At 40.7% G+C, this 15,088-nt stretch overlaps 1 protein-coding gene across 3 annotated transcripts in view; it reads right to left on the reverse strand.

The window, feature by feature from the left end:
* The window catches only part of plppr2a (phospholipid phosphatase related 2a), an 87,482-nt gene extending 73,489 nt beyond the window's left edge, over positions 1-13,993 (reverse strand). For all 3 annotated transcript variants that reach the window (XM_085270312.1, XM_085270315.1, XM_085270314.1), the window contains exons 1-2: positions 13,558-13,993; positions 4,130-4,257 (exon numbers count right to left, since the gene is read on the reverse strand). In XM_085270312.1, the coding sequence (XP_085126438.1) occupies positions 4,130-4,222 (93 nt within the window). In that variant the 5' untranslated portion in view covers positions 4,223-4,257; positions 13,558-13,993. The remainder of the gene's footprint in view (positions 1-4,129; positions 4,258-13,557) is intronic.
* Positions 13,994-15,088: the final 1,095 nt, after the last annotated feature.

The raw sequence follows: 15,088 nt of genomic DNA on the forward strand, positions 1-15,088 counted from the left end.
AAACCCTTGACAATCACAGAATATGCAGTCATCTCCAAGAATCATCCCCTGCAACATAAACTGCTAAAGCACCTCACAATCAATAATGTAATGTTATTTAAGGCAGTGTAGAGGCTCAATAGTTAACACTGTCAATTTACAGTGAGAAGCTCCAGGGTTGGGAACTTGAATGCATGGAAAACATCCAGGTAAAATTATGAATGTAACTTGGACTCTTTGAACTAACAATGGGTTTGTTATTGTAGCTGTGTCTTTGAATTTAAACCACACAGGCAGCTGTCATAATATATGGAAGTTTGGGCAAGAAAACTCTGGTAAGTTTTTTTTTCCTTGCTTGCTTAGAAGGCACCTTCTAATGCCATATTTTAGACGTAAGAGTTAGAAAACCACTGTTCTGCAAAAAAAACAACCAACTTTGATGCCTCAAAAGAAATTCGACCCTTAAAAAGCAGTGGGAGAGAAAAAAAAGCTCTGTGATGTTTTCTGTCTGCTTAGCAACAGTATCAGTAATGAGACAACCCAGTTTATACAGTGACTCAGTGCTGTGATTTCCAACTTGCATCAATATAAGTCTGTTGTAAGGGTATGTCTAACTGTAGAATGACTTGTAAACACTATTTATCTCTAGAGTATTTCTGCATCTAGTATTACCATTTATCAGGGATGAATGTTTTAGTAGATTATCCACTGCCATGTCATTCCCATTGCCATTTTACAGAAAGATCATCATCAAACAAAACACATCAATCTAGTCAAAAGAAGGAAAAAAATCCCCAAACTTCTTTTCCAAATAACAAAAGTCTGTTTGTAGCTTGACAACCACAAATACATACATGCAGTTATTTTCTGTGTACTTTTTCAATATGCTTTAGACATAATGAAGCTCAGTGAATCCAGGGGAAAAATTCTAAAACATTAAACAGACGGAAAATTAACAAAACAAGAAGGATTTTTAGAAAACACATTCTCCTCCAAGGCCTGTGCCCTGTTTTGCAATTATAGACAAAGAAATTCATATCCATCCCAAAACTCAATTGGATTCTTTCTTTACCCATGCTCAGTCATGGAGAAGACAAACAAACAGCTCTCATTCTGGCAGAAAAGTAAATCTGGGCAAACTCAACTGGCTACAAGTAAAGTAAGAAAACTGTGAAGACAAATAGAGAATCAACAATCGAAAGACGAAAATAAAGAGAATTAAAAGAAAAAGCAGGTGCCATGTATTAGTAGCCTAAAACAGTATGTTTAACAGAGGTGGGAGGTAACGAACTGTACTTAGTTAGAATTTTCAGGCATCTGTACTTTACTTGAGTATTTATTTTTCTGACAACTTTTTACTTTTACTTCCTACATTTTTAAACAAATATTTCTACTTTCATTTTTAAAACAGGCTCATTACTTTCGGTTTGACACGTTTGACACTTTTACTCGAATAGAAGTTAACTCAGTACTTCAGCTTTTACTGGAGTATGTTTTAACACTAGTATCTGTACTTCTACTTAAGCACAGGATGTCTGAGTGAAGTAACTAGGAGTATAGAAAAGTACCAATTCAAAATTGCTTCCCCAAGACTGCTAGCTATACTATGCTCCCTGCATCAGTGACCAATCATTACTAACACAGTGAAAAGACCACATGATTAAATTGTCTTCATTAGTTTATTATATTTCAAGTTATGTTAAATGGTGCACATCTACAATATAGTATTTCACATGTGTGTCAAAATGAGTCCTGTTTAATATTACAGTGTTAGCTTAATTAGCTAGCTTACAGCGGTGGATTAATTCTGCTACCAATAGTTGCCATAAATGGGGAGCCAGTTATTCTTAAATACAGAATTAACAGTTCAAGAATTTAGATGGAGGCAGGACTTAGCAAACAATCCGTTTGCTGTCCCTCATTAGTGCTCCACCAGTATTGTAATTTTCAATGCAGTAATGAATTTGGCTAATAGCTCATAACTTTGCAGCTGTGCCATACAAGATTTAAATCATTCTATTGTTTAAACGTTGCTTAATTTGATATATATAAATATAAAATAATAGCTTTAGAAGCCTTAAGCTTCTCTCCCATGCCAAAGAAACCCTTTTTTTCACTACTCTGCCTCTACAGGTAACAGCTGCTGGCCTCCTTTCTTTCAACTCGATTACTTGCCAGGCTTCTCTATCACAGTGCAATCATACACATACAGACACACATAGATGAAGAGTTAGTAAGGGAATTGACTGAGACCTGAGGGCTGAGCACCAGTGTGTGGGAGGCATATGGCGGAGTGGCCTAATGGAGAGCTTTTAGAGTGTATTATAACCAAAGACACCAGTGTTTCATTGGTAGCCTGATGAAGGAGTTGGCTAGTGTAACTACATTATTCAGGTCCCCCTTTGAAACAGTTTGGTACAGTAGGTGCACAGCGCAAATTTGCTGAGCTGTTCAGATAAAGGGCAGCAAAAGGACACCAGGATCCCCCTTTATTTCTTACTCTTGCATCCACATATAAAACAATGAATGCACTAACAGCTGAAGAAAGGAAAACAACAGATCTCTAACACACCCATTGAGTGTATGGATGAACAAGCATTTCAAAAATTGGACATTTCTGCATTGCAAATCCTTTTTTGGTTGATTTTATGAGATACTGAAATATTCTAACATACTGGGATTATGAGTTCACTTATTTCACACATAAAGTGATATTTCACTTTACATGCAGTGCATGTATAGAATGTGATAAAGTTTAATTTTTGAATTCAATTATAAGGAGCAAACCCTTTTGTGCTATTCTAATTTTCTGAGATGTACTAGTACTGTATTACACTGTCACATTGAATTGAAAATGTGCATCATAAGGGTGTGTTTAGATCTGACTGAGTTATGTCTGCAGGAAAGGATGAATTTTGACAGAAATCAGCAGGCAAAACAAGACATAACTTGTTTTTGGAAAAACAGCAACTGTCAGTCTTTTTCACCTCACATACTGTGTTTTGTCTCATGTCTGTTTTTGTGTTTTCTTCACTCTTCGACTCTGCCGTGTCCTCTAGAGAGGTGCATTTCATTTCAAAAACTTCACCTAGTTCAAAGTTTCCTTTAATGAGACCCATCTGCAGATAAAGTGCAAATTATATCCAGCACATACACTGTGCGCTGCACATGTATTGTCAACACTAAACAGAATCCTAATGTTTAAATCCAAAAGGATGCTGTGGTTGCACCTGGAAAGCAATGGTGAAAACAGCTTCTCTTATCTGTAACAGAACAATGCTTTAACTGCAAAGACTGCTCCCTAAAAAGCTGATGGTTGGCTTAGCTGAAGCCAATGAGCTTCAGGACCACTAGCTTTGTCTAATTAGATTGCAGATCGTCTGATTACCTCACCAGTTTGTGCTTTTCACCACCTCAGTTTCAAATGGGTGAAAGCTCTGGGACTTCCACAGCCCTCTGAGTCATCTGTCTGACTGTTCTCACAAACAATGTAGAGCACCCTTTCCACAAGGGATGTAGCGGTGTGTGTGTCCATGCATGTTAGCGTGTTTTTCTGAAAATTTTCAGCCTGCCACAGAAAATGACCTTTGGTGTGCCCAAACCTAAATCCTGCAGTACATCAGCTGAAAATCCACTATGTCTCTGCTGTGACATCCACAACTACCTCGATGAATCATGCAGTTCACAAATGTTCTGGAAAAAACCTCAGCATGCCACAGAACAACTGTAGCCACTTTACCAAGCCACCACTTCCCCTGGTGCTGGAACAGAGCAGAGCGCGTGACACAAAGTGAGAATGTCAGCAATTTGCTGAGCTGTCCCAAACTCCACTGTTGAGAGCCTGAAAAAATGTTACCGCTGAGGCTGAGCCTGTAGGGATGTAAAGAGATGAAAGCGCTTAAAGCTGGGCGTTAAATAGTGAGTCACTTCTCAGGTCTCTCCTCGCTAACACGATGGGCAATCTCAGAGATAAACCTGGAGTCAGCATGAAACAGGAGATTTGGTCAAGCTTTTTGCATGATCTGCAAAGTGAGGTGAGGAGTTTTCTGGTGATTTCATCAGTTCTATTGAAAACCGTTTTCCTTCCTAGTGTAACACAGGATTAGTGCAGAAACTGCAAGCCATACATCAGCATGTCCATACTGCTTACCTCCACAAACAGAAAGCAGGGAACGATGGAGCTGCTGCTCTTCACGCCCGGCTTCTCCTCCACGGCCATCCCTCTCTTTGTTTCTTTGAACATCCCCCTGAACAGGCCCAACTTTCTACCACCTTATCCTGAAAGAGAGAGAGAGAGTAAGTCAGATGAGTGTGCTTGCCAGCCCTGAGGTCATGCCCAGAGTGCAAGATTAAGTAAAATCCATTCAGGACAAACGAGCTTTGGATAGATCTGAAGCTTTCTTTGATGTCTTTTTTTTGCTGTTATTTCATATGCTTCTATTGTTATTTTGTTGCAAACTCTAAGAGCAGATTGTACCCAAAGCCCTAACATTAGTACACCTACTCTAATGAGCTCACCAGCCATGCTGTGAGCCATCATTTACATTCGATTTTTTAAATAAATGTATTCATTTGTCTTCCTTTTACTGACGTTCTGCCACTGACTGTGAGTAAATATTATTTTGCATTATTGCAGTCTGAATTTAAAAAGGGAAAAGCGTGCTGTCATACATTTCATTCATACTATTTGCACAAAATCTAAAGATTTAATATATATAAGAGTGAGAAACACACAAAGATTTTCTCAGAATAGGTCATTTTTGATGATTTTGCTCATTTGTCTAAGAAGTTAGAGATCATATTTCTCCCATGTTAAATTATCTTCATTGGCTCCCTGTTAAATTTAGGATTGAATGTAAAATCTTTCCACACGTCCTGAATAATCATATCTTAAAGACCTTGTAGTACCTTATTATTCTAATAGAGCACTTGGCTCTCACACTTCAGGCTTAGTTGTGGTTCCTAGAGTTTTGAGAAGAGTTCCTTATCTCTCTGTCCTCGTGTTTTTCCCCTTATCTCTTTCCCCTCATGGGAGAGGACTGCCCGTCCCTTAGCCTGGTTCTGCTGTCTCTGTCTGTTTAAGGGGATTTCTTCCTTCCCTTTGTCATTAAACACTCGTTGGGGTTTTCTATCTAATATTGTTGAGTGTCTTCTATTTATATCACCTGCAGATTTTTGCTGTTATAAACTGGAACTATATAAATAAAATTTAATTGAACTAACTGCACAACAGAGTGGTCTACACATGTCCCAGGAATTTTATGTAATAAAATCCCAGAAATACTGTTTCAAATGCATAGCTGGTACAATATTGGCATAAAGCCACAACAGCCCACCAAAGCTAGTTGTAGAGACAGACAACATTACCCAGACAATACAGTTTATTCAAGATCGCGATTTAATGAGTGTAAACAATTTAATTTCTGGGAAGAACATATAGTGTATTTGGATGTGTTTCTTTTGTTTGTAGAGACTGCAGAAATCATAGAGCTGTGAATAGTGTGAATAGTAGGTTTTGCCAGCACTGGGTTGTAAGGAGGTTTTACACAATTGTTGAACTATTCCTTTTTTGGTTGTTTTTTTTTCCATTCAGCAATCAACTGCAAGTAGTTGAGCAACCACTTTGGATTGCAAGTGGACAGAATCACAATCATAGCCAGCTTAGACTGACTGCAATTTGGGAACATTTGCAAATAACTGCCTTCTAATTTCTAACCACAGACAGATTGCCAACACTATGCAATTCTTCGGAGTCAACCTGTGCAATGAGGGCAACTAGTATTTGATCTTTCTCTTTGCAACAGGAAACTTGACTACACTAGCTGCAAATTGGTTGTATTTTTGTTATATTCCCATATAAACGCAAGGCTGCAGAGCACCTATGTCATCTTGCAGTTAAATTGTTGTCCTGCAGCAACTACTTCACTCTTTGCAGAGGAATTTCTGAATTTCTGTTTCAGGTCTATGAGCTTCTGGCTGGACTATATTTTCATTTCTGTTTAATGAGAATTAAACAGACTGACTCTGTCTTGTTGCAGTTTTAGCACCTTCTCCTGACTGTGAATGAGCAGACCATGTCCTAACACCCATTCAAATCCAACAACATTGCAAGTTCACTGCAAACATTCACAATAATTTTAGTCATGCCATTGTCTGAAACCAGTTTTCCCCAGTGTCACTGTAACATATCCCACAATCTACAATCTATCTGTGTCTTTATTAGGGAAAATACAGTGACACACATTTCAAGAAAAATGAGGACAGAAGGGAAAAATCTTTGTGTAAAAAACACAAAAAGACAAGGATTGTGAGATTGTACGTGCCAGCAGCATGTACAGTCTGATTTCTGTTGTCACATCCAAAGTGAGTAGGAGTGCTCAGCTACAGTTAGTGTTGTCTTTCTGGTTTTATGACATTATCGTTTCTAAAAATGTCACAGGCTTGATATAGACCCTGAAATTTCCTGTTGTCAAGTTCACTTTAAACACACATAAAATACACAGACAGTAGATGAGAGAAGACAAGCAGTAAGAAATAAAAGATTTTCTTCTTTGTTTTGTTTTTTTGCCCAGAAGTTATCAGATTGACCTCTATCCTGTTGGTGAGTAGTGTGTTAGGTGCCGGACAGCTTTCCTCCTCCTAAATTCTTCTGCACTGGTGGAAAGAATAGGCCTGAGGGATGAATAAGGCATGAAGCCAAGCTCTTAGCAGCCCCCAGAACAACGCAATGTGCCAACCAAGACTGCTTTTAGAGACGGTTGGTTGTTTGGTTGTGTGTGTCTGTACAGCTGTGGGTATGTGATACTTGTCCAAAAAAAAGTAACTGTCAGGGTGAACAAGCAGAAGCCCCAGGTAATGGAAACCAGCAGTGAGGAGGAGAAGAGAGAGAAACAGAAATAGAGGGAAGAATCGTTCCTGTTACTTCTCCTCTGGAGGCTGATGGGAAGTGTTACTTTGTGTTTCATTTCCGTGGTGGGAGGCAGCACAATGAGACTCTCTCCTACAGTTTGGCCACCGGGTGGAAAAGTGAGTTGGCGGTAGCAGATTTCCTGTAGATGTAGTCCTGGGAGAAACTACTCAGGTGGCCAATGACGAGGCGGAGAAGCTTTTAATGATTAATATCTAATAAGTGGGACATCAAGAACGGGAATAATAAAACCTGTCACGTTCCTTTGGGGTATAAGCAAACTTCTGAGCCATCCCATTTGATATCGCTATTATATTTTTTCTCAGAAGTGTTCTCCAAGTGCTGATTTGGGTGGCAGGTTTGCAGCCTAATTAGTATGGGAAAATCTGTCCGCTGCTCAGCATGCAGCACAAAAACAGAGCCAGAGGCTGACATGGATCTTTTTAGTCTTACTGTCCTTGCATCAGGTCAAGAGCATTAATCAGTGCTGTGCAGGTTATTCGAAGAATCTGCAGCCTTTTTGCATAAATCTCACAGCTTTAGATATTCTGACACAAAAAAATAGTGCAGCAACATTAATTAGAATGTATGAATGTATGTAAAATGTATCAGATCATCCCAAGCCATGCAAAGCTAATGACTTACTATATTCACATTATCCATCCATCCGTTTTCTCAACCGCTTATTCAATTCAGTATCCAGTCAGGCTGAAGCTTATCCCAGCTGTCACAGGGTAAAAGAGGGGGAGGCCCTGGATAGATCTGTATTTACATCATTAATTGGAGATTATGTATCTGAATTTTAGGAGCGGGACCACGCCTCCAAACACGCTCCTTCCTTTTGCCATCTATATAGGTTCCCCCCAGCAGGGCCGTGCAGAGAGGTTTAAAGGGGCGGGTGCTCAAAGTTAAAAAGGGGCACATTGAAGCAGGCTGAATAACAACAACACACATTCATCAAGAATCTAATATGGGCAACAAGGCAAAGCAAACGTCGCCGATGTTTTACCTGATGGGTACATGGTAAATGGCCTGCATTTGGATAGCGCTTTTCTAGTCCTTAAGGACCCCAAAGCGCTTTACAATACATTCAGTCATTCACACACAGGCGATGACAGCTACATTGTAGCCACAGCCATCCTGGGGCGCACTGACAGAGGCGAGGCTGCCGGACACTGGCGCCACCGGGCCCTCTGACCACCACCAGTAGGCAAACACGGGGTTAGTATCTTGCCCAAGGCTATTTGGCATGCAGCCAGGAGGCAGCCTGGGATCGAACCACCGACCTTCTGATTAGTGGCTGACCTGCTCTGCCACCTGAGCTACAGCCACAGTACAATGTTGCTGTTGAGGGGTTGCTGCTCCTGCTGCTGATAGTGCTGGAGGGCAGGGCTGTGCTGAGACTGTAGACATTAAAAAGTCCATAGGAGAGATGGTAGCTGATTAAACAAGTATCATGAGATAATAACAAAATGCAAAGATTGGTGACAGGGCTTGGAACCATAAGGCAACAAAAAACTGTGAGAAATAATTTAGGCTCTGCCTGTGAATCACTCTTTGCTTCTCTTCTTCCTTCCATCCCATCATTTCATATATCACTCTCCACTTGCTGTCCATCTGAGAACAAGGCACAACTTGCTATTGCAATAAACTATAATCTAATTATCCACACCTAACAACTCTTGCACTTAATCTAAATGATGACAGAAAAATGTTATAGCCCTGCCTTTAGTAGCCTCACACAGCTCCTACTGTTTCCTCCTCATGTCCTTACCAGCCATGTCTGGACAATGTTATATCATGAGTAATATTTTTTTTTAAAAATCCATCTAAATAAAACACACACATGCACGCACACACAGTGACATTTTAGACCTTCTTCAGAATACTGTATATACTATGGGCATCACGGTGCTGATCCAGAATCCTTACATTATTATTTATTACTAGAGCTACAATAATAAAGCAATGAGGAGGGGGAAGTAATAAATATGAAATAATGTCATTATGATGATTCCATTTGTTTCACTATCCACTCTGTGCAGGGCAAAGCTTATTACATTTTTAAACTGTAGAGATACAATAATGTTACTGCTGTAACATCCAAATTTTGTCTTATTTAAAATATAAATCTAATATAATCTGCTTCTTAATGTATGTTCTTTAAAATACAGCGTGTGTTTTTTAAAATATTATAATAATGCATAATTATGTGGACATGCATATTAGATCGTTTTTAGTGAAATATAACCCCTTGTTTCAGTTCGTCAGCTGCAACAAGACAGCTTACCAACGTGTACGTAATAAGCTAATACTCCTGTGTGCTATACACTACAGTGTACGCTGTACACCTACTTACTGGTTTTGTAGCATCAGTCTGTGACTCTGAGTTAACTTGTGTTTCTCCTACAGCTCCGGACCGCTAAAAATGCGCGTGCTCTTTGTGAGCTCGTTCCCGGCTCGTAACCAGCGCGTTCTGCCGTCAAGGGCGATCATTGGTTAAATGTGATCATGTGACTGATGCAAGCCAGATCCTTTTATTTAGCAAAACTGTGATTAATAGTTAAATATTATTGTTGAGGGGCACAGACAGGACTCCGCACGCACACACACACACATTAAAAATAATAATAATAATAATTAAAAAAAAAAAAGTTGCCTCAACAAAAGGGCACTTTGGGCACCCATCAGGAAAGGGGCGGGTGCTCAAGCCCCTCTAGCCCCCCCCCCCCCCTCTGCACGTGCCTGCCCCCCAGTTCTGCAAACTGTTCATTCTCGTTTACGTGCCCCACCCTCCTTGTTCTCAATTCTTTAACTGCCTCAGCTTACAGAGTAGAGATGGACCGATCCGATATTACATATCGGTATCGGTCTGATACTGACCTAAATTACTGGATCGGATATCGGAGAAAAATAAAAAATGTAATCCGATCCATTAAATATCACGAAAGCACCTCACAAAACTTGCAACACACCGTAACTCGCCTCAGAACGTTAGCACGTCGGAGCAGTATGCATCACGTGATAGAGTGGCTGTGGCATGCCGGACCTTCGCTAGCAACCCGGCATTTCATCTCCGACAAAGTTATCGCCGAGAGAAGTAAAGCAAGTGTGTAAGTCCATCTCTGAATGTTTGTAAAGCATTCCTGCGTTAAGCTTAACAAACGATATATGGAGCGACTGCCTCTTCTTGCTGCTACTTCAATCATGAAACTGCTTAATGATCAGATCGGCTTTTCTGTCGCGAGTCCGTCTCTCTTGTTTGTTTCTGGCCCACTTTGCACCAGAAAGAGGAAACCAGCGGATAAACAACAGCAGCACATTTAAGCTTGATAAGCTGTTGTTAGAATTTATTTAATATTACTTTCTACACCAGGATCTTTTTCTATGTAGCTCACGCTGGTAACTGTGCAGGGGCGGATCTAGCAAAGTTTAGCCAGGGGGGCCGATAGGGCATTAACAGGGAAAAGGGGGCACAAAGACATACTTTTCTTTCTTATTCTCATTTAAAATGTCTAGCTTTTAATAAATAATTATCTGACACCCAAAGTTTTAATTTGATGTAAAATGAATAGAAGTCAATTACTGTATATAGTAAGTCTAATATACCCTAGTAAGCTATAGTACTTTTTCCTTTGGGAATGTACCATCTGTGCAGTCTGCAATTTTGTTGAAGAAAGATGTTGAATCTATTTAATATTTTAATATATTGAAAAATAATTGATTTCTGTGCATTTTTTTCCACACTGCATCAAATTAAGGTTGATTACGTCGATTAAGCATCACGAGGTGGAGCGTGAGGGGTGGTTCCCTATTTTTTATTTATTTATTTTTGTGGTTGCTGGGAGTTGGAATCCTATTAGTTAGGTTGCTTAATATTTACGCTAAGTACTCTTTAAAATACCAGAATAGGGAGGATGGTGTAGGTTTAAGTTTATTAGATTGATCAGTATTGCTGAACTATGAAATTTTTTTTTTACATACAGGTATAACAGAATAGCTTTAGTGTAGTTGTTGTTTTAAACTTGAGTATGAACTTATACAAAATGCAGCAAGATATTTAAAAAAAACAGTTTTGTTGATTAAAAAACACTATATTGGATTCATATCGGTATCGGCAGATATCCAAATTTATGATATCGGTATCGGACATAAAAAAGTGGTATCGTGCCATCTCTATTACAGAGCTCTGGCTTCAGGCTTTATTGGAACCGATACCAATAGCTTGATTTGATAAGGCTTGGGACCATTCGGATCCGCACTACACCAGTGTCTGCTTCAGGGGCCTGTGAAGGGGAGCACTCCACCACCTTGAAAGAGCTCTGTGTGCATTAAGATTATGCAGTCTCTTGATCGGTCAGGCTAAGAGGTGGATATTTCCCTTTGGGAGACCAAAAGATTTTGATGATTTTGATGATTGCAAGCAGAAGTTTGATCCTCACAGTCCATGCAGTGTGTTAACTGAAAGCAGGGAAGTGATATAAACTCGAGTGTATCCTTTGATGAAATGGGAAAAAGTTGAGTCAGAACACGTATTTAAGAATTTTTTGAATCAGTGGCCCAAAGGGTGATTCTGGATTAATAAATGTAATGTGCATTTGACAGACTAACAGAGATACAAATGATTCTGTGAAGATTTCATGCAATTATGTAGCGACTGGAGATGCCTTGTGGTCAGAACTTGGTCAGCACTACTTGAAATAAAAAAGCTGGAGACAGCAGCATAGTAACATTACCACCACTGGCATTTTGAAGGTATAATTACAAAGAAATGCTGGCATGTTGTAGTATACTGGGCTCAGACTACACAATATTATTGTCATGATAATCACCAAGTCAGATTAGAGCATTATAGAGACATAAAATCGTCTTTTGCTCCCCAAGCAATCATGCTTGACCCCTTAAAAGATACCAGTGGGTAGGACTTGGCAATTTATGATGCAGGCTGTCTACTCAATTTTACAGTTCTTGAACTGATGTCCTGCGTAACTTGAATTGACCAAAATTGGGCTGGTATTGTGCAGTCTGAACCTGGCAACAGATAAACAGGATATACTGCAATTTATATCCTTTTTCTCCAGCAAAGTGGAGCCCTTTATATTGAGATTTGTTTGGAGAGAGAGGAAAAGAAGATCTTATACCCTGATGCAGTTTTGGAGGGAAAAAAAGTGTCAATGACTTCTTAGTTCTTAGATAACTGCAATCAGCAGGTCATACATAACTGATCCACCTCGAACTGCAATTACTTACGTTCTTGAAAAAGTGAGCCTGTGGCAGTCATTTAGAAATGCTGGTTAAAATCTGTTTCTGTATAGCAGAGTGAGTGCATGAAAGTGAGAAGCGGTCCAGCTGGTTGTTTAAAAGGTCCATGTGAAAAGGGGCCTAATCGAATAGTCCATCTATCAATTAGAGAAAATGAAATCAACCTGTCAGCAGACACAATGATGGTGAGAAACTCCCAAAACAGACCAGAGACAAAGAGACTTTGTTGCATAGCCACACACACCAGCAATACACCCATCGGAATATAAAACATGAGAGAACTGAAATCAAAATGGTGGAGATGAGAGAAGCAAAGGGAGCAGCAGAGGGGAAAGTTGAATTAACACTAGCAAGCACACACACACGCCTGCACTTCAGGGGGAGCAGGACATTTGAATCGTCTGCTGCTCTGAGGACTCCCGTCAAAGAGTAGAGACCCAGGCAGCCATATGTCCTCTCTTTTGCCTCTGCAGTCCACCACCCTGCCCCAGGACATCCCTGTGCATGTAAGCACACACTTAGACACAACCTCTCTCTCTATTACACACACACACAAAAGCTAATTGGGTAAAACAATCTGGATCATGCTCACTCCTGCTTTACCAAAGCATGCTCTTGCATGTCTTTTTATGCAAAAATCCACATTTGTGCAGCGGTAACATGAGAGGATGTGCAGCAGCAATGCAGCGTTAAAATACCAACTGTCAGTCACCCGTTCCTCTATTTCATGTCTGCACCACAGCCAAAGATATACACGAGCTGCAAACGAAATATCCAAGACTTTGTCAGCAGAGTATTACTCTGTATTTTGGACACTGTTTTGGACCATTTGCATGGAGTCAGGTGCCAGAACATGCGATCAGAGCAAACTGTCGAATACCTCAGCTCGCTTTTGTGTGTGTTCAGTGTGTTGAGATTTATTTATTTTTTGTCCTGCAATTGTCAAACCACTCACTTGCAGTTCAGATTGCATGCACAGTCCTACTCAGCACGCTTCTTCCACACATAGAGGCTATGTGTGAACAATGCACCTATCCTGACACCTGAGTTGAGTCACAAACAAACAGCAAACATCCCACTCCTTTGACTAAGGGGCAATCCCTTATACTATTAAAAGAACAAAGTAAAAGGGTGAGAGTAAAACCATAATAGGATTTGCCCGGTGCTCAATAATTAGGGCTTCTGTTTGGGGAATACCACCGAGAGACACTCCCCCCACATTCACACGACTCTTAGAAGAAGCACGTAACAGCGGGTCTTTGACCGGTTAGGGTGCAGAAAATCCAACAGCGGCTGCTCCGTTACAGCATCCCGGGCAGGCATGCTGTTCAAATCATCCCGGCATGGGAGCGAGGAGAGGAAAGCCTCCCCGTCTGCCTCTTCATTCACCACTCCCCCTCCCTCCTTACCTTGGATCTGACGGTTGCCACGGCACCAGATTCCTAAGCAGTGGCCATGTCAGAAGAGATGATGAGGGGAAGTGGTGTGAAAATGTCCTTCCACCCAGGTGTCTGCCCCTTCTCTCTTTCTCCTCCTTCTCTTCCTCTTCTTCCTCTTCTCTCTCCTCTCCTCTCGCCTGCTCCACAGCAAAGCGTGAGAGAGCTGATGAAGGGGACGGCAGCAACAGCAGCAGAAGAAGCAGCAGCAGCAGCGTCAGTCTCTAAATCTCACACACAAATACACATGCACACACACACAAACACACACACACGCTCACGCTCCTTTTAATTAGCTTGTTCCAACAACCAGCGATGACTAATAAATCAAGTGGCAGAAATCACCTCCTGTGCTCCGCTGATCGGATGAGGAGACACAGAGGACAGGGAGAGAGTGCAAGCACATGTGTTCGAGGAAGTAAGAGTGTGTGTGAGAGAGAGACAGTGATCTAGAGCATGAGAGAGGGGGAGAGAGAGAGAGAGAAGGAGAGAGAGGAAGGGAGGGCATGCATTGTGTGTCAGCTCATTTGTATTCAAAGCTTGTTTTGCCTCTCCATCCCTCCCCTTCCCTCTCTCCCTCCATCCATCCATCTCTTCCTTTATCTAACTCCCTCCATCCATTCTTGGTTTCTCTTCTTTTCCCCTTTTACTGTTCTGTCCTTTGTGCATTCACGTAAAGGACACAAACTTGACCGGAACATCAGAGGAAAGAGGGGTCAAGGAATTCCACAGATTTTAAAAAATGGGATGGAAGTGGAAAGGAAGGTTTCTCATGTGTGTGTGTGTGTGTGTGGGGGGGGGGGGGGGGGGGGTTTGTTTGTTTATAAGGTTTCACAGCTGCATGCCTCCAGCAAAGCACACTCTGGATGTGGGTTAATGATACATGGCTGGCTATTGATCTAGGTCAGAGCTGGTAGCCGAGGCTGGACACTAGTGCACGTTTACCCCAGAGGTGAATGAAAGTTTGCTGTTATGCAGAGAAAAAAAATACAGAAATGCAATACAAGCTTGGCAAAATGTTTTTAGCAATCAGTATTTCATGTAGATTTTAAAGAAACAGACAATAAAACAGCAAAACAAGCATCTGACGGCCCCTTCTTCATAAAGCCCACCAGTTCTGAAGCAATGCTTCTCTGTAAAGGGTCAGGAAAATGCCATACTGACAGCTGAAGACAGGAGCAGCAGTGGCAATGTAATGAAGAGAGTTGCAGAGAACTCTCATCGCTTTTGGATGAGACAGAAATATCTTAAAATTTCCCAAAATAAAAAACATATTGTTGTTATTAGCAGCAAATGAATGCCAAGAAAACAAATTTCCAGAGCCATTTCTTTGGCATTCGCTACTCAAATGCAACAAATATTATAAGCGTCATAGGCACCATAACAAAAAAATACAAGCTTTCTTGTTGGTAGTGTCCAAAACAGCTGTTTCTGTATAATATGAATGAGAGAGCTGGTGGGTCTTCAAGAATAAAAATATGTTTTGGGGGAATAAGTATAGCTG

The sequence above is a fragment of the Mchenga conophoros genome, linkage group LG4 (genome assembly GCF_057382185.1).
Source record: "Mchenga conophoros isolate Kocher_MC1m ecotype Shallow Benthic linkage group LG4, M_conophoros_male_GT1.1, whole genome shotgun sequence".
In the NCBI taxonomy this organism is placed as follows: domain Eukaryota; kingdom Metazoa; phylum Chordata; class Actinopteri; order Cichliformes; family Cichlidae; genus Mchenga; species Mchenga conophoros.